Genomic DNA, 21,347 nt, shown 5'->3' on the forward strand with positions numbered 1-21,347 from the left:
TTTACATTGTGTGATTTGAAAAATAGAAGCTCAGAATAACCAATGTTGGAAATAAATAACATTGGAATATCAACTTGCTATGTCACAACTTTCTCCAAGATTCAACCTAGAATAAAATCATGAGTCTTTGGAATCTTCCCAACTGAGTTGTGTGACTTCTCTCTGTGTATCAGTAAGATTTTATATTTGTCTTGTGCACTCACTGAGTTAATTTGCATATGTCCGTGGCAGTGGAGTCTGGTGGGAGGAGCTATAGGAGGATGTGCTCATTGTAATGGCTGGATTGGAATAAATGGAACAGTATCAAACACATCAAAGATAGGGAAACCACATTTTTGACTCAGTTCAACTAATTAAATTCCAGCCATTACAAAGAGCCCGCCCTCCTATAGCTCCTCCCACCAGACTCCACTGGTCTGTGCATAGTATGCCACCCGGTGGCCAATGTGGGAAGAGACACCAGTCCTTGGCCTGAACCCTCATTTCCATTTTACTGCACTGTGGTACAGTAAAACTGGTACCAGTAAAACGGGTGAATTTCTGTAAATTGGTTGATCATTGGGACCAGAAAGTGCATTGTGGTACACTACCCAAACTACAAGCAAATGAATAGACAATACATAACATACCTTTCATAATTCAGGGCTGCGATTCTGAAAATACTTTGGCAGGGGAAAAAAACACATTTTGGGACCCTTAGCCACTGTGGCCAGGCAGAGCAAACTTCAATTCAATCATTGATTTACCTCTTGCCAATAATTGACTGGATTTGACTCATATGACTGTAGAATCTCCTTACTCTCCAGTGATAGCATCTGGTCTGGAAGATCTTATTATGTGTTCCGAGATTAGGAAGAGCTCAAAGCAAAGGCCTCTTGAACATATTTGTTTATATATACTGTATGTATAAGTACAAACAACAAAGCAGAAATGAAACACAAATAAACCTAAACAGCTCTATTGCCTCAATGGCCCTCCCTCTCCCTTTCTTAAAGTCCTACTCCAGTCTCCTTTTCAGCTAATTTATCACCTGATTTACCTAACAAAAGTCACAATAGGTAGTGGGGGGGGCTTTCCTCTTATGTTCTCTATTGCTTCTCTAGCTTTCCTCAAGCAAGCCGGGAAGGCCGATGACATCAGAGGGCACCGTCAGACCAACTCATTGAATGGCCTACTCAATGAAGTTTACGCTTGTGTAAAAAAAGGTAACTATTTTGCTCAAAACATGTTTTTTCACCCTTAATTGTTTGTACATTACTGTCTTTATATGTGGGATATTGTTTTTCAACAGGAAAAGAAAAACAATAGCTGGAGTGTGTCTTTAAAGGGGCAATCTGCAGTACCTACAGTACATCGAGTTTTGGATTTATAAATTAATTATACGTACCCATTAATTCTTGGAAGAATATAACTTCCCACTGGGCACAGACGTCAAATCAACGTCTATTCCATGTTGGTTCAACGTAATTTAAATTAAATGGAAACAGCATTGATTCAACCAATTTGTGCCCAGTGGGTTATAAATGCCTCATGAACTTAGTTCAACTGTCATACCCCATCAGAACCCAAAATATAAGCTTGTTTTACTCCCAATGTTTGTAAACAAAGTAAATGTACACTATATAGCCTCAAAACATGACAAAAACTATAATTGTGATATCATGGATTGTCAGTCCTTGCATCCATAGCTCTGTCTATGAAGTGGTTACATTTCTCTAGCCCCATCCCTCAGCTTTTTAGCAAAACAGAGGACACTTTCTTATTGTTTCAACTGCTGATTGCCACTTTGAGAGAAGAGTTAAAAAAATGACACAGAAACGATCAACATCTACTGTAACATCTCTCCAGTTACCTTTAACAACATTTATTACAGTCAGCATAGGAAAATATATTCACATTAGTTGTTGGCATCATTTTGTTTAGTTGTGTTTTTTAAAGGAAGCATAGATGTAAATGTCACAAAATCTCTGAGACGATGATTTACAAAAAAGAGAATCGGAAACTATTTCAAACAAGGGCATTCAGAGTCACACGTATAAAATTACTAACATGTAAGCTGTGACACTTAATTATCAAATCAGGATTGTTTTTTTATGTGCACACCAATTATAAATTAGTTAATCTTCTGGTATGAATAAAGTGCAAAACACAACCTGGGGGATTATACATGTAAACTAAAACAGATAACACATCCCATTTTTAAACCCCTAGTCAATACATTTTATGTTTTGACATGTTTCTAAGCTAGGAGTAACAGTGTTTTTATTTTTTATTTTAGAGTAATAGAATCACTGTCACATAAAACCATGCATGGATAGGTTTCTTTGAACTGTAAGTGTCTTTGAAATTCAAAGACATTCATGTTAAAACTGCACTTCAAGTGACCTGTACAATAAATGAAACTTCACAGACTTATATCAACAAAAGCACATGTGATAAAATGTTTTCACAGATTTGATAAAACAACAATAATAACAAAATTACTCATTTGCAATCTTTTTATTTGCATGAACTCAAACAAACCGCAAAGCAAAGCTATGAAGCTACTTAACCCCTACATAGCTAGCCAGGCTAGTTTAGAGTGTTACCACCATCAACAGAGCATCTGCAAAGCTTGACTGTGGTCGGTCATGATGTGGTTTAACCGGCAGTTAAGGTCAAGGCACTGCTACCCGTATCCCGATCCTTATCTTTGATTCTCTGACCCGTTTCTTTTGAGCACCGTGGCTCCACAGTGAAAGTTCTCCCACTCACTCATTCACTTACTGCAATACTCATTTCACTGCACACTAAAGGACATATACTTATTTATGGTAGAGGTTACCCATGTAAGTGGGCCTACAGTTAATCTGTAGTCTTCATTCAAACCTACCTCTTTTACTGATATTAACTTGATCTGTCGATTGACTAATACAACTCGGGGAGATCATTGCTAGCTCATAGTCCAATGTCATGAATGAGGATAAGGTGAGTAACTATAACTACGCACATGTAATTACACAATTAACAGACCAATAGAATATACTAGATCAGGGGCGGCACACCCTCCTCACTGGGAGCTACAAAGTGTGCAGGATTTCGTTCTAGCTCTGCTTTAACACAACTGATTTAGCTAATAATGAGCAGCTAGCTGATTAGTAGAATAGAATCGTGTGTAAGAACAGGGCGGGGACAAAAGCCTGCCTACAAGAAGGTTGGCCACATGTATGTCTATGGTTGGTCACCCCTGTACTACATACAGGCAGGGAAGAAAATCTACAGGGTTTGAAGACAGACATAGGGAATCCCTGTTTTCCCGGGAAAATAGCGTAGTGTGTAGACAATCTCGAGTCATCATCATTACAGCACCAAATGTATGCACCATGAATTTACATCCAGTTTGTCTTTTCATAAGCCCATAGTTTACAGAAGGACAATAACGTGGCATAAACTAATAATAAAGTATAATTCTGTTGTGCTTATTCTCAATTCAGTCAAATTTGACCAACTCCATTGAAAAATAAAGCTAACATTGCTTGTTCCAAAACGACCTCAAGCATAACAATCATGTTTTTAATCATTGTTTAATTAAGAAATAAGGCCCGAGGGGATGTGGTGTATGGCCAATATACCACGGGCTAAGGGCTGTTCTTAGTTACGACGCAACGGGGAGTGCCTAAATACAGCTTTTAAACATAAACCCCCGATGTGCCTTATTGCGATTATAAACTGGTTACCAACGTAGTTAGAAGAGTAAAAATAAATGTTTTGTCATTCCCGTGGTATACGGTCTGATATACCACAGCTTTCAGCCAATCAGCATTCAGCGCACGAACCACCCAGTTTATAATTTCTAGTAATCATTACTATTATTAACTAACAGGCTCTTCCCTTTTTGCTTTCTTCATATCAGTGCAAATATTCTTGACATCTGTTTCAATTTAATTCCAAAAGGGCTAAGGCTGGAGATTACAAATTGAAATCTTCCCTTGTCAAAGGATGGGAGGTATAAAAAAAGAACACATAACCAGCCTATTTCAGGTTGATCATACTTTGGATGATATGCTGGGTTTGGATAGAATCAGTATCTTACATTATCATGTACTACTATGTAATGCACATAAGATGTATGCATCCCTAGGCAAAGTCAGAGGTTGAAAGTTTGGCAATGGTGGCTAAGCAACAGTTGTCTCTGCCAGACAGTTTGAAATTCTGAAAATTATATTATAGTACTAGTGTATACAGGTACTTATAAAAAAGGGCTTGGCAACCTACATCAGGCTAAATTATTTACTAAATCAGCTCTAATATTCCATTAAGTCTCTTTGCCACGCTCAAGGTTTTACACTAGGCTCGCAGGTTTGTGCTTTGATGCTTTCGTCTGAGGTGCTCTAAATTCAAAATACAAAGGCAAACCTAAACGACTGTTTGTCATAGTCTTGCCTATACGGTGTCTATAATGTTTTGTCATCTACACTATGTCGCTAACAGGAAGTGCTGTAATATTGGAATTACGCCCATGTAAGTGCTCGCTTTTCCGTCATACTCCACCTTAGGGGTTTTGGGGAAGGGGGGCAAACTCACAATCTTGTCACACAATGTCTTAGAATACAGTCGCAGATCCAGTTCCGATGCCTGACAGGGGCATCATTTAAATGTAGTTCCACCAGCAGTGTCATGCTTTCTCCTTAAGGCGTCAGCATGCTTCAGTTTGGCTGGCGCCCAGCCAAACTTGGCTTGGCAAACCCAACGAGTGAGCTTGCATACTCCCTTAAAATAACAAGAAAAAAGCAGTAATAGTACTGTTTGTCCATTTTGAGACGCCGTAGCCAGTATAAACTTCCTCTAAATAGACAAAATTAATCTAAGATAACTCAAATCTGTCATTAATTTAGACGTTTTTACAAAGATCTTAGTCGCGCAATTTTACATCTAACTAAGATGTTTGTTGCAGTATTTCTCAATGAAATAATGTGCATGAAAATTAGTCGTCTCTCATTAAATGACAACAAAGACTTTATTGAAGAATCCCGACTGTTGACCAATCACTGACGAACGGGCGTAGACTTCGGCTACCGACTTCGGCTACCGACTTCGGCTTGCCTCTAGAATTGTTTTGGGTGTGTCCGAACAGCCGAAAAATCCTTACCGAAGTCCAAAATGAACAAAAACGTCACAAAATGTCATCATAATGTATGCACAAACTCTTCCGAAATGTTTAGTCTGGGAAGCATGCGGACGCCTTTTCCTCTGGAAGTCTATTTGAAAGCACAACTACAAACATCAACATAACGCAACCAAAGATATAAAAAAAGAACGCTTTGAGGGGAGTTCCTCTCAGGGAAAGTAGCACTTAGAACCTCGAATGGTCCGAACCCGTAAATAGCCCCTCCTCGTCATCAGAACTACAAGAAATCCAATCTCAGGAGTATGGAGACGCCTTTTCTATCTCTTCGCTCCCAATTACAAAGAAAAACATGCAGTTAGAGTCACAGCAAAGAGTTATAAACGTCCCTTTTTACATTGTCAAATGCAAGGGCTAATGGAAGGTCAACAGGGGTATGTAGCAGTTTGGCTTCATCAATCCTTCTTGGCTCTCTGTGCTGCCAATCTCGGATTTCCACCAATCGGTAAGATGGGAGAGGGACTGTGTGGAGCAAGATGAAGCTTGCTACCTGGGAGAAGATGATTGGGGGATTAGGGGTGGTTATCCTCACGCTGAGGGTAGTATAAAGCCCCTTAGAGCTCCCTAGTCTCTGGGACAAGGAGGGTGAGATTCAGGACTGGGAGGGCCAGTGCTAGGGTCTTTCAACCTTAGCGCTGTCATCAGGCGCGGGGCGGCCCTCCGAGCTAGCCTGGGAGGTGGGGGTCGGCAGATCATCCGAAGGCTCCATGGGGGTGAGGGTGATCTCCACCTCACCTCGATCCTCCAGCAAAGTGGGCAGGGGCAGGCGGTGCTGGGGCGTAGACTGGGAGTTGTTGTTGTTCTTGGTGGTGGGGGGTCTCGGTGCCCTCTGGATGACCTCTACCATGGCCCTGCCCATGTCCCAGTTTGCATGGCTGGTCCCTGGCAGCAGCAGCAGGGACCGTGGGTCAGTCTCGAGCACCACACCCCGGTGCTCTGGGTTGCCAGAGTCCGCTACCGAATGTAGCTGGCCAAGCACCACGGCATGCTGGTCCTGGAACACGACCTCCACCACCTGGGAAGAGGAGGAGGACGAGCAGGCTTTCTGGATCACCCCTCCGGTGAGGGACTTCATGATGGGGGCTTGGTTGACCGAAGGTAGGGACGGAGGGGGCAGTTGCGGAGAGGTGGTGTCCTCTGGCCGTGGCTTCCTGGGTCGTCCTCGTTTCCGTTTGGCCGGCATGCCTCCCGGCCCGGGGCCCCCGCTGGTTGCAGTCGGAGCCTCGAGGGCCCGTTTGGTCACGGCACGGGCCCTCTGCACCACCGACGTCGGTGCCACGGGCGCCATGGTAACCGGCGGGGATTTTTCGGGGTAGGATAGGCTGACGGTGTGGGGGAGGATCATGACGGGGAGAGCGCCGCCTTGGGACTTTTCCGGGACGGAGCTGCGAGGCAGGATTCGGGGCAGGTGCTTCATCAGAGCCTCCACCTGCAGGTCACGACCCCCCGGGCGTACTGACTCCGCCCCTTTGGTTGGCTTGTCACTGGACTGCAGTGTCCCTGGCGACGACTGATCCCCAACTTCTTTATCCCTCTGAGAGAAACAACTTCATTGTGTTACATAAAGTCGATATGAGTAGATATGGCTCATTATTACTACTATTATTACAACTTCGAGAAGTATGTTTCTGTACTTTGCATTTAGACTTTGAAAGGGTATTGTTGATGCGCTACCTTAGCATCAGAGCTGCTCCCTTCTGTCTCCGGCCCACCTCCTTTTAACGGTACTGGGTTCTTCTTGATCACCTTGTGGGGCTTTGCAGGTCCTCCTGTGAGACACAAAGAAAAATGACTGATGGTTGCAAGAAATTCCAATCATGAGATGGTTGCGGATGGTATTGGAGATGACTGAACACAGTGTGATGGAGATGAGGACACTGAGACTCACCTGCCATCGCGGCAGAAGTGACGAGTTCAGCCTGGCTGCAGCGTGGGTTAACGATGTGCTCCTGCACAAGAAAACGGGCGATCTCGACCACTGTGTCAAAGGAACGTTTGAGGATCTTCTGGGCCCAATCACAGATGAGCTCACAAGCCGCCTCCGTCACCTCTTGCTTGTAGGTCTGCACCAGCTCCGTCAGCTCCGACTACATGGAAGAATAGTCTTAATCACCATTGACAGTCATTTTTGCACACAACTATAGCAAAAGCAATGGTTGTGTCCTATCATATAAACAGGAAGTGCAGTTGACTAGTCATACGTACTGGGTCATTTTTCAGGTCCAGGTTTGGCAACAGTGGCATGTTTAGCACTGTCTTCCTACGGATTCCACTATAACAATACGTGTCAGCGGAGGAGTTAAGGATGAACTGTAAACAGAAAGGGGAACCGCTACCTATTGATAAGTGGAGAGGGTATGGTAATACTTGTTTGATCCTTTGTACTCGGTGGCATCATTCTATCCACATTTCCCACATTGTCCAACAATATAAAAATAGGATGCAAATAGGATGTATTGAAGTATAGGTGAATCCCTGAATTCCATCTAGCACTTAGGGAGACGCTTGAATACTTCATTTGCAGGTGTCAATGCAGTTGTGGCAAGCAAAAGTAAAATACCTAAAGGGCCTCCCAAAACAACCTCCTGACAGACTAAAAGGATATTTGGACTGTCCCCTGCCACCGAGCCTCCGGGCTTTGATGTTGGGGAAAATGTCACGGATGATCTTCCCAAAGTTGGCAGCACTCAGAGGCCGGTGCTGTAGGTTTTCACAGTATCTCCTGGGGCATTACGGAACAATAGATCATAACATTAGCTGGGTCATTTTCATTAGGGCACACCATAGTAAAGCGTTTGCAATGGAAAACAAAAAACTAGTATTTCTTATTGATGTCCAGGTAGTCTGGGTTCACAAGTACATTTCTAATTCACTGTTACAGCTGTGCCTCATTACAATAACTTACTTGTAAGTCTCGTAGACGTCTTGCTTGGGCAGGCAGGTGTCTACGTGCTCCTCCAGGTGGCTGCGGATCCAGTTGCAGGTGTGCAGCTGGTCAGCTGTGTTGAAGGAACTGGGGTCACTGCTGCTGCTGCTGCTGCTGCTGCTCAGGACAAACATAACCAAGCTATCAGTATATCTCAGCAGCCATCTTTTGCTGCTAAAACAATATGTGTGGCTCAGTTGGTAGAGCATGGTGTTTGCAACGCCAGGGTTGTGGGTTCGATTCCCACGGGGGACCAGTATGGAAAAAAAATAATAATAATGTATGAAATGTATGCATTCACTACTGTAAGTCGCTCTGGATAAGAGCGTCTGCTAAATGACTAAAATGTAAATTTTTCTTGTGGAGGAAAAAAGTGACAGTTCAATGTAGACATTTTGAAACTCCACTGAACAAAAATATAAAACGCAACATGCAACAATTTCATAGATTTTACTGAGTTAAGTTCATATAAGGAAATCAGTCAATTGAAATAAATTAATTAGGTCCTAATCTATGGATTTCACATGACTGGGAATACATACATGCATCTGTTGGTCACAAATACCTTCAAAAAAAAGGTAGGGGCGTGGATGAGAAAACCAGTCAGTATCTGGTGTGACCACCATTTGCCTCATGCAGCGCGACACATCTCCTTCACATAGAGTTAATCAGGCTGTTGATTGTGGCGTGTGGAATATTGACGCACTCCTTTTCAATGCCTGTGCAAAGTTGCTGGATATTGGCGGGAACTGGAACACACTGTCGTACACGTCGACCCAGAGCATCCCAAACATGCTCAATAGGTGACATGTCTGGTGAGTATGCAGGCCATGGAAGAATTGGAGCATTTTCAGCTTCCAGGAATTGTGTACAGATCCTTGCGACATGGGGCTGTGCATTATCATGATGGCGGTGGATGAATGGCACGACAATGGGCCTCAGGATCTCATCATGGTATCCTCTGTGCATCCAAATTGCCATCAATAAAATGCAGTTATGTTTGTTGTTTGTAGCTTATGCCTGCCCATTCTATAACCCCACCGCCGGCTGTTCACAACTTTGACATCAGCTAACCGCTCGCCCACACGGCACCATACACGCTGTCTGCCATCTGCCCGGTACAGTTGAATCCGGGATTCATCTGTGAAGAGCACACTTCTCCAGCGTGCCAGTGACCATTGAAAGTGTGCATTTGTCCACTGAAGTCGGATACGACACCGAACTGCTGTCAGGCCAAGAACCTGGTGAGGACGACGAGCACGCAGATGAGCTTCCCTGAGATGGTTTCTGACAGTTTGTTCAAATATTCTTCGGTTGTGCAAACCCTTACAGTTTTATCAGCCGTCAGGGTTGCTGGTCTCAGACGAGGTCCTGGGCTGGCGTGGTTACACGTGGTCTGCGGTTGTGAGGCCGGTTGGACGTACTTCCAAATTCTCTAAAACGACGTTGGAGTCGGCTTATAAAATGAACATTCAATTATCTAGCAACAGCTCTGGTGGACATTCCTGCAGTCAGCATGCCAATTGCACCTTCCCTCAAAACTTGAGAGATCTGTGGCATTGTGCACATGGAACATTTCTTGGATCTTTTATTTCAGCTCATGAAACATGGGACCAACACTTTACATGTTGCCTTTATATTTTTGTTCAGTATAGTTAAGGTGGTGAACATTTTTTTTTAATTGTAAGAAGATATTCACATCCCAAATTTCTCAAACGGTGCTGAGCCCCAGAAAATGTTAACAAATAATAAGATGAAAAGCCAGCACACGGTTCATGTTACTGCTGTTTTATTCCAGCTCAAACATACACTGTGGAACTGGCAATAATAATAATCAATGTGCACTCACATTTTGACATGCACCAAAATAACAATCACACTATTTCAATCATTGTGTCATAACTGTTTTTAACCGATTGATAAACTATTAACTCAATAATTAAGAGTTTATAAACTACTTATAACAGCATTAATAAATATTTTTAAGTGTTACTGGGGGAAAAGTCAATATGTGACTGGGTCACTGGTTGTCAAACAGATGTAGTAAATCGCTGACCTTTATTGAGCTTTGTATGCTCCTTGAGTTTCTGTGTGTACATGTTGACAATAACACCCTTGAAAACGTGGACCTCTTCCCTTACCTTGGCAGTGTTCTGTCCTCCAAAGCTGACATCGATGCAGAAATACACCACCGCCTAAGTTGTGGCAGCGGGGCCATTGCCAGACTAAGAAAAAGAGTTTGTGGAATTTGGAGATGTGTGCATGTTTGAGATACATAGATCTGCATGGTCTGTTGAAATCTGTTGATCTGCGCAGACCTGTGCAGAATCTTTACATCTCAAAAGCACACAATAACATCCAGATCAAAACTCCTTCTCTACAAACCTTAAACCACCAGTAGGTAGGTACAGTACACCCCCTATGGATGGACTCAATGCTTGATTGCATGACACCTAATGCATCTCTAACAGACTGAATGGAAATAAAACAAATGGAGGAAGGCCATCCACAGTGGGGCTGCACAACATGAAAAAGAACTCAACCATGCCACTGAGGACAAGCGGCAACAACGAAAGGAGAGGCTAAACATCAACCACTATCAACCACTACCGCCACATACACTGGGCTCTTTAGTGGGATTTGTGGGTCATACATCAGCCTCTTCAGTCATCTGAAGAGCCACAAATATGTCCCACCAGGAGGACAATCATAGAGTGCTAGACCCAGAGTGATTGCTGATGATAATGATGCTCACCTTTTCTCTCCTGAACTGGGGCCAGAAGGCAGCTGGAGGTAAAGGTAGAGTTTGTCGTTGTCAGAGAAGCGCTGCACATCTTGCTGTGGGTAGGAGAGACATAGGAGAATCTGGGTCTTAAACCATTCATAGACAAGGAAATTCATACACAATACAATACCTTCATACACAATACAATACCAAAGATGTCTCGGCACTCACCAGGATAACGTCCACTTTTCCCTGTATATTCTTACTACGAAAAGAAACAACAATTACAGTTAGACACAAACACATTTCTGCAGACTTTCTGATGGATTAGCTGTATGAGATAAATAGCAGGTAATGTTGGAGAGGGTGCTGATACGACACAATACATTATTGTCCATTTTGATCATTTAAGCAGTGGCTGTGTGGACAGACGGGTGGGACTTACGAGATGTTGCTCTTTAGTTTCTGCAGCAGCAGGCTTGGCTCGGTGTCTCCCTCTCCTGAGTCCAGACCCTCCCGCTTGGAGGGGTCTGCCTTCAATCTGTCCTCCGTCATTGTTTGCTCACACAGCGGTGGCAAACACACCCTGAGGCCTCTGAAATTAGGAGAGGAGGGTAAATGTGATAAAACTGTTCAAAGCACTATGGCATTTGGCTGGGGGCTGTCATTTTACATTTTAAAAGTACATTTTAGTTTTAGTTGAGAATGGAAAATATATCCCTCCACATCCAACAATGCTGGTTATTGGACATGCACAATGTTAGTGATTTTTCATCTGATAAGCTGCCCAAGAACAGCAATGCTGCCCAGGGCAGCAGGTAGCCTAGTGGTTAGAGCGTTGCAAGATTGAATCCCCGGCCTGACAAGGTAAAAATCTGTCGTTCTGCCCCTGAACAAGGCAGTTAACCCACTGTTCCTAGGCCGTCATTGAAAATAAGAATTTGTTCTTAACTAACTTGCCTAGTTAAATAAAGGTATAAAAAAAAGATGACAAGAAGAAACCTTCATTTTATTCAATTTAAATCTAAATGGAAACTGACAATAGCAGCTCTTTAGGAAGGTAACACCTGAGGATCATACATACTGATATGAGTTGGCAGGGTTCAATGACTAAACTCAACTCCATGGTGAAGGAAGTTTCTGATAAATTCCACCAAGGGAGTGGAGCAGAGACAATGCTTTGTGGAATTCAGCTCCGACAACATGCTCAAGGTCAATAAAAAAATGTTAAAAATATTATGCAACGCTTCCATTTACCTATGTTTATCCTCTGTAGTTGCGTGCCTTTCTTTGTTTGCTTTGTTAGGTTCTGACAGAGTGAAAAACTAACAGACAACCAGTCAAAGCTCAAACCAAGTTTATTCACCCATTGGGTCAAACAGCTGAAAAGACAATGACATGTTTACACAGGCCCACATATTTATACCCTCCTAAGTGGAGGCTCCTCCTTGCACATCTGGATAGCCAATACATCTCTGTTGCTGGGCAGGAACTCAATTGGAGACTGTTCCTTCTCACTTCATCTGACCTGACCTCGGCCCACATTCCTCACTCCTCCCTAACTCATGGCTGTCCTACCTTATCAGTGACTGAAACCAGGCTGTTGCCCTTCTCCTCTCCAAAGGATACATGAGATTTAACAATAACATGTTCTGATAGAATGTAATTTTTTTGCATTCCCCTTTCTCACTCCGTAGATTTCCATACACCCAGTTCTAATATGGTAACATGAATAAGGATATTTCAAGTTAGAACCCAACAGTTTAAATCCATACTTTTTCAATAAATGTTAGTCAAATACAACCACAGACTGTTTGCTCATTGCTGTTGCTCTAAGATGGCAACTCAGTGCAAATGTGCATGTGCCAATTGAATCTCAACAAGGAACAAGTCGGTGGTTTTTCATTGACGTATATTGAAAAAGTATGGATTTCAGCAAACAAAGAAAGCCACGCAATTACAGAGGACAAACGTAGGTACAAGGTAAGCGTTTCATAATTGAAATGTTTTGAAGTATTGACCTTGGGCGAATCGATGTAGTCGGAGCTGAATTCCACAAAGCCTGTTCTCTGCTCCACTCCATTGGTGGAGTTCATCAGAAACTTCCTTCACCCTGGAGTTGTCAGCCAGGTTCAATTATAAGATTTAATGGAATGCAATGAAGTAGGGTGTTCAATCAAAACCGCATATTCTGACCAATGGGTAAAATAATCTATTCCAAAGTATTCCCACGCATAATAGAGAGATATACAGTGGGGGCCGAAAGTATTGACACCCTTGAAAAAAATTAGCAATAATGACTGTATAAAATAAGTCATTGAAATACTGAGCTATATTGTATGCTTAGACAAATTGGGAAATTATATTATTTTATACTAATACAATTGCTCAGAGAAAGATATTTAATTACTTGTTACTTTTCTTTAATTACTTGTTACTTTTATTTCTTATCTGTATTTTTTTTTAACTGCATTGTTGGCTATGGGCTTGTAAGTAAGCATTTCACTGTAAGGTCTACACCTGTTGTATTCTGCGTATGTGACTAAAATATTTTGATTTGATATGATTTGATTTTGTTTAACAAGTAATACTTTTTTTCTCAAAAAGGTAGGGGTCAAAATTACTGAGACGCCTAAAAATTCTTATAAATAAAGTAGTCAAAAGTTTCGTATTTTGTCCCATATTCATAGCAAGCAATGACTACAAGCTTGTGACTACAAACTTGTTGGATGCATTTATACTTCGTTTCGGTTGTGTTTCAGATAATTTTGTGCCCAATATAAATTAATGATAAATAATGTAGTGTCATTTTGGAGTCACTTTATTGTAAATAAGAATAGAATATGTTTCTAAACACTTCTACATTAACCTAATGTGGATGCTACCATGATTACGGATAATCCCGAATTAATAGTGAATAACGATGAGTGAGAAAAGTTACAAAGGGTCAAAGATCGTACTCCTCTCCTGTTATTGGTAATGGGGAAAGGTTAGCATGTCTTGGCTGGGGTTATGATCAATGACCCTCTGTAACTTTCTCTCTCATCGTTATTCACGATTAATTCAGGATTATTAATAATGGATTATTCTGCAAAAGTGAAATATAATATTTTTTTCCTGTCAATATATTCAATGTCCTATCAATATTTGCATCTTATTATTTGAAAAAAAAAATGATAAAGTCTGGTGTGTACTGTATAGCCTAGATCTAGTACAATGAAGCGTGCAACAGCTACAAGGCTTTCACCAAAATAGAAAACACATCAGTCAATTGAACAGCCAGGGACACTCCCACTACGGCACTATCAGTGTCTGGAATAATAATAACAAATGGGAGTAAAACATGCACGATGCTGTCTGCATTTCCAAAACATGACAATAGGTCGATTAAGTAGGAGAATTAAAACAGAAGTGTTCATTATTATAAAGCTTGATAGGCATAATGCAATGGCGCATTGAGCAATGACAGAGTGCAGCCGCTGTGATGCTGGCTCACCAGGCTGTCACTACAGTCGCACGGTGCCGAAATACTATAAGAGGCATGGTTTTGAAGTAACACTACCAGCCATGACGGGTCTTTTTCTCACTAGCGTTGCAAGCTATTCGTTTCGCCTTCTTAGCTAGCTACCAACTTTAATTATTTGAGACCGTTAACAATGGCTTTTTCATTTCTCGGCATATGCTATTCTACAATTTGCATACTTCCCGCTTTTTGTGTTTATCGACACAACATGTTTCAATTCACTGTGGCTAGCTAGCCACACACTGGTTGTCAGTTTTATGGGAATTGAAATGCACATATAACAAAACAGATTCGACAGGCATTTAACACTTGTAGATTCACTGAATGCTGTTATTTAATCTTAGCAAGTGACTAACGTTAGCTAAGCTTGATAGCTAGCTAGCTGGGCTAGCTTTAAATGCTAACATTAGCAAGCATTGAAACATCTTTAGAAATATGAAATGTAACAGAATTCAAACTTTTTCAACAATATATAAAAGTAATGTTTAAATTGCACATACTATTCTGTGATATATATGATAAAAACCTATTTAAGTAATTATTTTATAAAAGAAAAAGAAAGTACCTGAGCCAAAGCTACAGCAAAAATCCCCTTTCAGATTTTTTTGTGATTGGACAACTATGTTATGTCTGCCTGACTACAAAGCAAACGTCAATTCCAATTGGTGAATTGTTCTAATTCTACTCAGATACCAAGTGCAACTTAAATTCTATTGGTTCAATTGCTTTATTTTCTTGCTAAAGATTATTCTGATAGGCGGCGTTATGACTGGTCTGCCCAGTAACTGAGCTGATGGCTCGTCTGGGAATATTCTGCCCAGTAACCGAAACTTGATTGGTTTACACATATGGGAATATGTTATTTCCTATTGGGGCGGATTTTCACTATTCACAGATCTAGAATCAGTTTACTACGGGTGCATTCGTAAATTCATTCTGGCTATCCGTTTTGAAAGCACTCTCGACTGAGTGTTTATTTGTTTAACCTTTATTTACATTTACATTTAAGTCATTTAGCAGACGCTCTTATCCAGAGCGACTTACAAATTGGTGCATTCACCTTATGATATCCAGTGGAACAACCACTTTACAATAGTGCATCTAAATCTTTTAAGGGGGGGGGGGTAGAAAGATTACTTTATCCTATCCTAGGTATTCCTTTTAACTAGGCAAGTCAGTTAAGAACAAATTCTTATTTGTGCCAGAGCGCACTGATGAATTTACGAACGCACAACACCTGTTGAAAATGGCTGGTGTCAGTAAACGTCGGCAAAAAAAGCGTAATTAAATTGTTGCACAGTTACAGTCACCAACGCTCTGGATAACATGAACACTGCCTAACCAGCTCTGCTAGGTCGAGAAAAATGGTCAGAGTGAGGTGTTCTCTCATTTATGTCTGGAAGTAGATAGCAAACTAGCTAACTTTAGCTTGGGTGCTTGACAGCTGTTGTGAGGTCAAAACGCTCGGATCAACCCTAGTCCATGGCCAGAGCGTCTAATGTGCGCTCGGAATGCTCCGAGAGCGAAATGCGCTGAATTTACGAACGCCCAGACCACACTCTCAGTGCTTTCTGACACTCCAGAGTGAATTTACGAACGCACCATACGTAAACCTGACCTTCTATCAGCATCTAGTACAATTTAACTCCACTCTGTTTCTACTCCTTTCATTTGGACTAAATCATCGAACATTTATAATAAAATTAATACAGCTATTGTTGAGTTTCTTGTTGTATTGATTATGCTACTGGTAAACGTTTACATGTGGTTAGAAATAAGAGATGTAATTTTGTGCTTCAGTTAAAATTGCCTGCCTCCTGTATCCCACAATTCTATATTCTTTGCAGCAGAACACAAAACAAGCTTTGTCGTCACATCCGCAAATTCGCAACATGGATCCAAGCGGGTTGAAACTCAATTTCTGGGAGAATGGACCAAAACCCGGACAATTTTATTCATTTCCAGGCAGTAGTCTAACCCCAGGATGCGGACCTATCAAACACACGCTGTAAGTAAATCATTTTGAGTGATTTGAGTAAAGATCCCTAATAATGTCCTCACGCTTTCGATTTCCTCGGTAAGCTGCATCATCATGGTGGAGCAAGCCGATGTAGCTACTCTAGCTAGTTATGTTAGTTACGCCAGCTGGGCTACTAACACTAACTAGGTATCTAACTAAACTTCATATGCTTTCGGGACTTCTTATTCTATTTCCAACAAATTGGCTGATGATAAATTGCCCATCTATGCCTCGCTAGTTGGCTACCTAATCATAGTGTACTTATGGTAGCTAATGCTAGTATGACATGGCAGCGAGGTAGTTAGCTAGATAACAAAACTCACCACAATAAAGGATACTGTTGAATCATAGAAGCATATTATTTAACGAGTCCTACTCCCGGCCGTTTCGTTATATATACATGAGTCTAAATGAACGTCCAGCAGTTCAGCATGCATCCCTCTGTATTGCATTTGTAGTGTAACGTTAGCTAATATGACTTACTCGTGACAAACTTTCTAATTCTTCCCACCCTGAACTCAAGAAACCCCATGGTGACGGGAACATCAGTGCTGGGAGTGAAGTTTACAGGTGGCGTCATAATCGCAGCTGATATGCTGGGCTCCTATGGTTCCCTAGCGCGGTTCCGTAACATCTCTCGACTCATGAAAGTGAACGACAGCACCATCCTGGGTGCCTCCGGCGACTACGCAGACTACCAGTACATGAAGCAGATCATCGAACAGATGGTGTAAGTTTAAGGTTTCTTTCAGAAACCTAAATCTTTTTTTTTAAATTCCTTTATTTAACTAGACAAGTCAGTTAAGAACAAATTCTTATTTACAATGACGGCCATCACTAGCCAAACCCAGACGACGCTGGGGCCAATTGTGCGCCACCCTATGGGACTCCCAATCACGGCCGGTTGCGATACAGCCTGGATTCGAACCAGATTGTCTGTAGTGATGCCTCAAGCACTGAGATGTAGTGCCACTTGGGAGTCCAATACGTGGTGAATATTTCCATTCACAATCATGGACCAAGGCACATATATAGCAAATACACAAGCAGGCACATACACAGCAAATAGAGTAGTTCATAGTATATGTGCTGGCATAGGAGAGAGCCGTCCATTACACATCCACAAGAATCAGCTTTACAAACGTTAATCTTTTTGGGTGAAGTTCCCATTTTATTGCACATATGAAATATAAATGGCTCCAATACACATTCCTATACAGAAGGTGCAGAGAGATGCATTCTATAAGCTGTATCTGTGATACCGTAAGAACTGTATGCCCTCTTCTCTCACCTGTGCTAACCCTTCCTGGTCACCTGTGCTAACCCTTCCTGGTCACCTGTGCTAACCCTTCCTGGTCACCTGTGCTAACCCTTCCTGGTCACCTGTGCTAACTCACCTGTGCTAACCCTTCCTGGTCACCTGTGCTAACCCTTCCTGGTCACCTGTGCTAACCCTTCCTGGTCACCTGTGCGAACCCTTCCTGGTCACCTGTGCGAACCCTTCCTGGTCACCTGTGCGAACCCTTCCTGGTCACCTGTGCTAACCCTTCCTGGTCACCTGTGCGAACCCTTCCTGGTCACCTGTGCTAACCCTTCCTGGTCACCTGTGCGAACCCTTCCTGGTCACCTGTGCGAACCCTTCCTGGTCACCTGTGCTAACCCTTCCTGGTCACCTGTGCTAACCCTTCCTGGTCACCTGTGCTAACCCTTCCTGGTCACCTGTGCTAACCCTTCCTGGTCACCTGTGCTAACCCTTCCTGGTCACCTGTGCTACCTACACTCCCCATCCAACTCTGTCAAGTTGGATGGGGAGCGATGCTGCACAGCTATTTTCAGATCTCTCCAGAGATGTTCGATCGGGTTCAAGTCCGGGCTCTGGCTGGGCCACTCAAGGATATTCAGAGACTTGTCCCGAAGTCACTCCTGCATTGTCTTGGCTGTGTGCTTAGGGTCATTGTCCTGTTGGAAGGTGAAACTTAGCCCCAGTCTGAGGTCCTGAGTGCTCTGGAGCAGGTTTTTTTTAAATCAAGGATCTCTCTGTACTTTGCTCCGTTCATCTTTCCCTTGATCCTGACTAGTCTCCCAGTCCCTGCCGCCGAAAAACATCCCCACAGCATGATGCTGTCACCACACTTCACCGTAGGGATGGTGCAATTGGAGGTACCGGTTGGAGTTGGGTGTGATTCCGCAAATGGAGAGAAATAATATGGCCAAATCTTAATTCAGGTTGTTTCAGAGGAACATGTGTAAGTCAACATGACGCTCGCTTGCCTTGACAAGGAAGCTTCTGGATTTAGCCAAGTAGCAAGTGAATGCAGAGCAAATGACCAATGATACCCCTGGAAGTTTGGGAGGCTTATTCCACCTGAGGTCTTTTGTCTCTGTAATATGGATCATTTTTTTGTTCCTCCAGATACATATGGAGTTTAAGGAGTACAGTTTCTTTCAATCGCCATCAAGTGTTGAAACTGACAAAAAATATTAATGGATATTCAACCACTGAAATGTGAAATTGTAAGATGTAGTCACTGTTTCTACGTCTTCGAAATACTTTTTATTAAAACGTCAGTACAATATTTAGCAAGGAAGGATACGTTCAGACAAGATAAAACATTCTGGACTACTGGGGATATAAAGGAATAGACGACTCTGGGTTATTGTTCAGTGGTAGTAATGCAGACTTCCACCAACTGATCTTGTGTCCTGCAATTTTTCTAGAAGCATTAAAGATATCTTAAAGGTGGGGAAGAGACTGAGAAACATTCTGGAGGGGCTGCTTTGTTTGAATGGTTTCTGGCATCATTTCCTTTGCTTGGTTATCTCCCTGAGGACCACCAGTGATCAGATCTCTCTGTTTGTGTCCCAGGATCGATGAGGAGCTCCTTGGTGACGGCCACAGCTACAGCCCAAAAGCCATCCACTCCTGGTTGACGCGGGTAATGTACAACCGCCGCAGCAAGATGAACCCACTGTGGAACACTGTGGTCATCGGTGGATTCTACAACGACGAGAGGTGGCCTGAGTTTTCAGCATCTTTAACAAGTCATTTTTTGGGGGGCCTTAGAGTTAATGCCAAGAGGTGGAGCTCTTAAATTTGCTTAGAAATGTGGGCGTGCCCGTTGTCATGTTAGGCTATTTTAACCATGACCCTGGTTAGTTTTTGCCTTTAACAAACCACCTACCCTGGTCTTGATGTTAACATCAAACTGACTGGGGATATGCAGCTATAAATAATTATAGTAGCTAGCGACAACAAAATAAATAACTTGTATTTTTCTCTAGCTTCCTGGGCTATGTGGACAAGCTGGGTGTGGCCTATGAGGCACCTACAGTGGCGACAGGGTTTGGCGCTTACCTGGCCCAGGTGAGAGAACAAATGAGCTAATAAACGAGGGGACTGCTACTGGGCGCCAGTATTAACTTCTATATGTTTCATAGTTTATAATTTATCTTTAGCAATTGAAAGATAAGATGCCAGTTTCTATTCGCAAGATTGGCTGTAAGTTGTAATTCCTTCAAGTTGTAGAGCTGAGCTACACTAGTTCATATTGAAATAGTGGCAACCCCTTCCGGGACAAGAAATTGTATGAATATAATTGGAAGTAATCTGTACTGCACGATGCTTCTGCATAAAATGACTACTGTATGTAAAAATGGATGTTCCACAGTTGAAGTTCTACACAGACCCTTGCAGTATGTCTGGGTTTGTTTAGTGTGAGGTTATTCTTTGTGTCCATGCAGCCCCTGATGAGGGAGGTGGTAGAGAACAAAGTGGAGATTACAAAGGATGAGGCCCGGGCTCTGATTGAGCGCTGCCTCAAGGTGCTATACTACCGCGACGCTCGCTCCTACAACAGGGTGAGTCGTTAAGTCTCGGGGACTGTCCTGAATTTAATGTTATTTTCAACAGCACATTGTCAATATTTCTATTTTGAAGCTACCAGTCTCGTAGCTACTTGTGACGTTACTGTTTGTCTATTTATAGCATGAAATTGCCATTGTGACAAAAGAAGGCGTGGAGATTGTTGGCCCCATGTCCTGTGAGACCAACTGGGAAATTGCCCACATGGTCAGGTAAGTTACAGCCACGACTTGTCTTGCCTGTCCAGTCAAGTGTCAAATGGCCATAAAGTTGGCATTGTATTATCACTTGAGAAATTGTTTAAAGTTTTATTTCTTTGTCCTAAATTGATCATAGCATTTTAATTGAACAACTAGAACTTGTGGAATATTTCACACAGCATGTGCCTGTTATATTTAATATGACAATGTAATAAGAATGTACATTTTCTTTTGCAGTGGGTTTGAATGAGGACGATAAGGACTGTACGTTAAGCCACACTATTGGTCTGTTCCATTACATTCTACAATGTTACCGCTTTGATAGGACTGCTATGTAACAAATTTAGTCCCCCCCCCTTTTTGTAATATGAAAAATAAATGTTGTAAACTTCTGAATGGGTGAGTTATTTAAACTTAAATGACAGTCAGGCTTAAAATACATCTGGTGAAGTTGAGATTATATTAATATACTGTAATTGGAAAGGTCCACACAAGCAGAGCTGAGGGCAAACATTCATGGGAAGAAATTACATCTTTGGACTTCTGTAATACCCAGATTTTTCCACATCAGGGGTAAGAGGACCCTGTGTCAAGAACAAAGCTTGTCTGCTTCCAGGTTAAACACATTTTTGGTTCAACCATACAGAACTCCAGACTATATGCTGTTAATACCACAAAGGAACCCCCCCCCTCAAGCAGACCCAACACTTTATTTCATATTTAAAAATAGTTAATCGTTCAGGTGAAGAAAATAAAAAAGACAAACCGAGAGGTAGACTGCCATCTCTTGGATTCCATCCTAAGGCATGATCTGTGAATGGCGTGGTTGGTCTGAGGTAATTTCTCATTAGACATGGCTACATTGCTTTCGGTAAATTGAAACAATGGACAATTGATAAGGGATGGGCTGTTTGTTTTAGCTAAATC

At 42.2% G+C, this 21,347-nt stretch overlaps 2 protein-coding genes and 1 long non-coding RNA gene across 9 annotated transcripts in view; 2 read left to right on the forward strand and 1 right to left on the reverse strand.

Moving 5' to 3' along the window:
• Positions 1 to 1,830, forward strand: part of LOC123726762 (uncharacterized) — a 5,453-nt gene extending 3,623 nt beyond the window's left edge. Inside the window, exons 2-3 of the long non-coding RNA XR_006758899.1 lie at positions 1,104 to 1,205; positions 1,292 to 1,830. This is a non-coding gene — a long non-coding RNA (uncharacterized lncRNA). The remainder of the gene's footprint in view (positions 1 to 1,103; positions 1,206 to 1,291) is intronic.
• On the reverse strand, positions 1,824 to 16,826 carry LOC106569903 (DNA-binding protein RFX5). Of its 7 annotated transcripts, XM_014141621.2 has the most exons (12): positions 14,904 to 14,966; positions 12,837 to 12,928; positions 11,261 to 11,410; positions 11,047 to 11,080; positions 10,846 to 10,928; positions 10,232 to 10,315; positions 8,070 to 8,207; positions 7,770 to 7,886; positions 7,370 to 7,448; positions 7,053 to 7,251; positions 6,839 to 6,933; positions 1,824 to 6,698 (listed from the first exon to the last, which is right to left on the reverse strand). In XM_014141621.2, exons 2-12 carry the CDS (start codon positions 12,896 to 12,898, stop codon positions 5,778 to 5,780), a joined length of 1,962 nt encoding a protein of 653 aa, XP_013997096.1. In that variant the 5' UTR covers positions 12,899 to 12,928; positions 14,904 to 14,966; the 3' UTR covers positions 1,824 to 5,777. The 7 variants fall into 7 exon arrangements, with proteins under 7 accessions (XP_013997096.1, XP_013997100.1, XP_013997099.1 ...); XM_014141625.2 differs by lacking the exons at positions 12,837 to 12,928; positions 14,904 to 14,966 and adding an exon at positions 16,682 to 16,826; XM_014141624.2 differs by lacking the exon at positions 12,837 to 12,928 and having other exon boundaries at positions 14,904 to 14,977.
• LOC106569904 (proteasome subunit beta type-4) lies at positions 16,186 to 20,812 on the forward strand. The gene is made up of 7 exons (XM_014141626.2): positions 16,186 to 16,346; positions 16,882 to 17,088; positions 19,225 to 19,371; positions 19,641 to 19,722; positions 20,100 to 20,216; positions 20,344 to 20,432; positions 20,658 to 20,812. The coding sequence occupies exons 1-7, from the start codon at positions 16,231 to 16,233 to the stop codon at positions 20,668 to 20,670; spliced, it is 771 nt and encodes a 256-aa protein (XP_013997101.1). The 5' UTR covers positions 16,186 to 16,230; the 3' UTR covers positions 20,671 to 20,812.
• Positions 20,813 to 21,347: the final 535 nt, after the last annotated feature.

This window comes from Salmo salar, chromosome ssa14, assembly GCF_905237065.1.
Source record: "Salmo salar chromosome ssa14, Ssal_v3.1, whole genome shotgun sequence".
In the NCBI taxonomy this organism is placed as follows: Eukaryota; Metazoa; Chordata; class Actinopteri; order Salmoniformes; family Salmonidae; genus Salmo; species Salmo salar.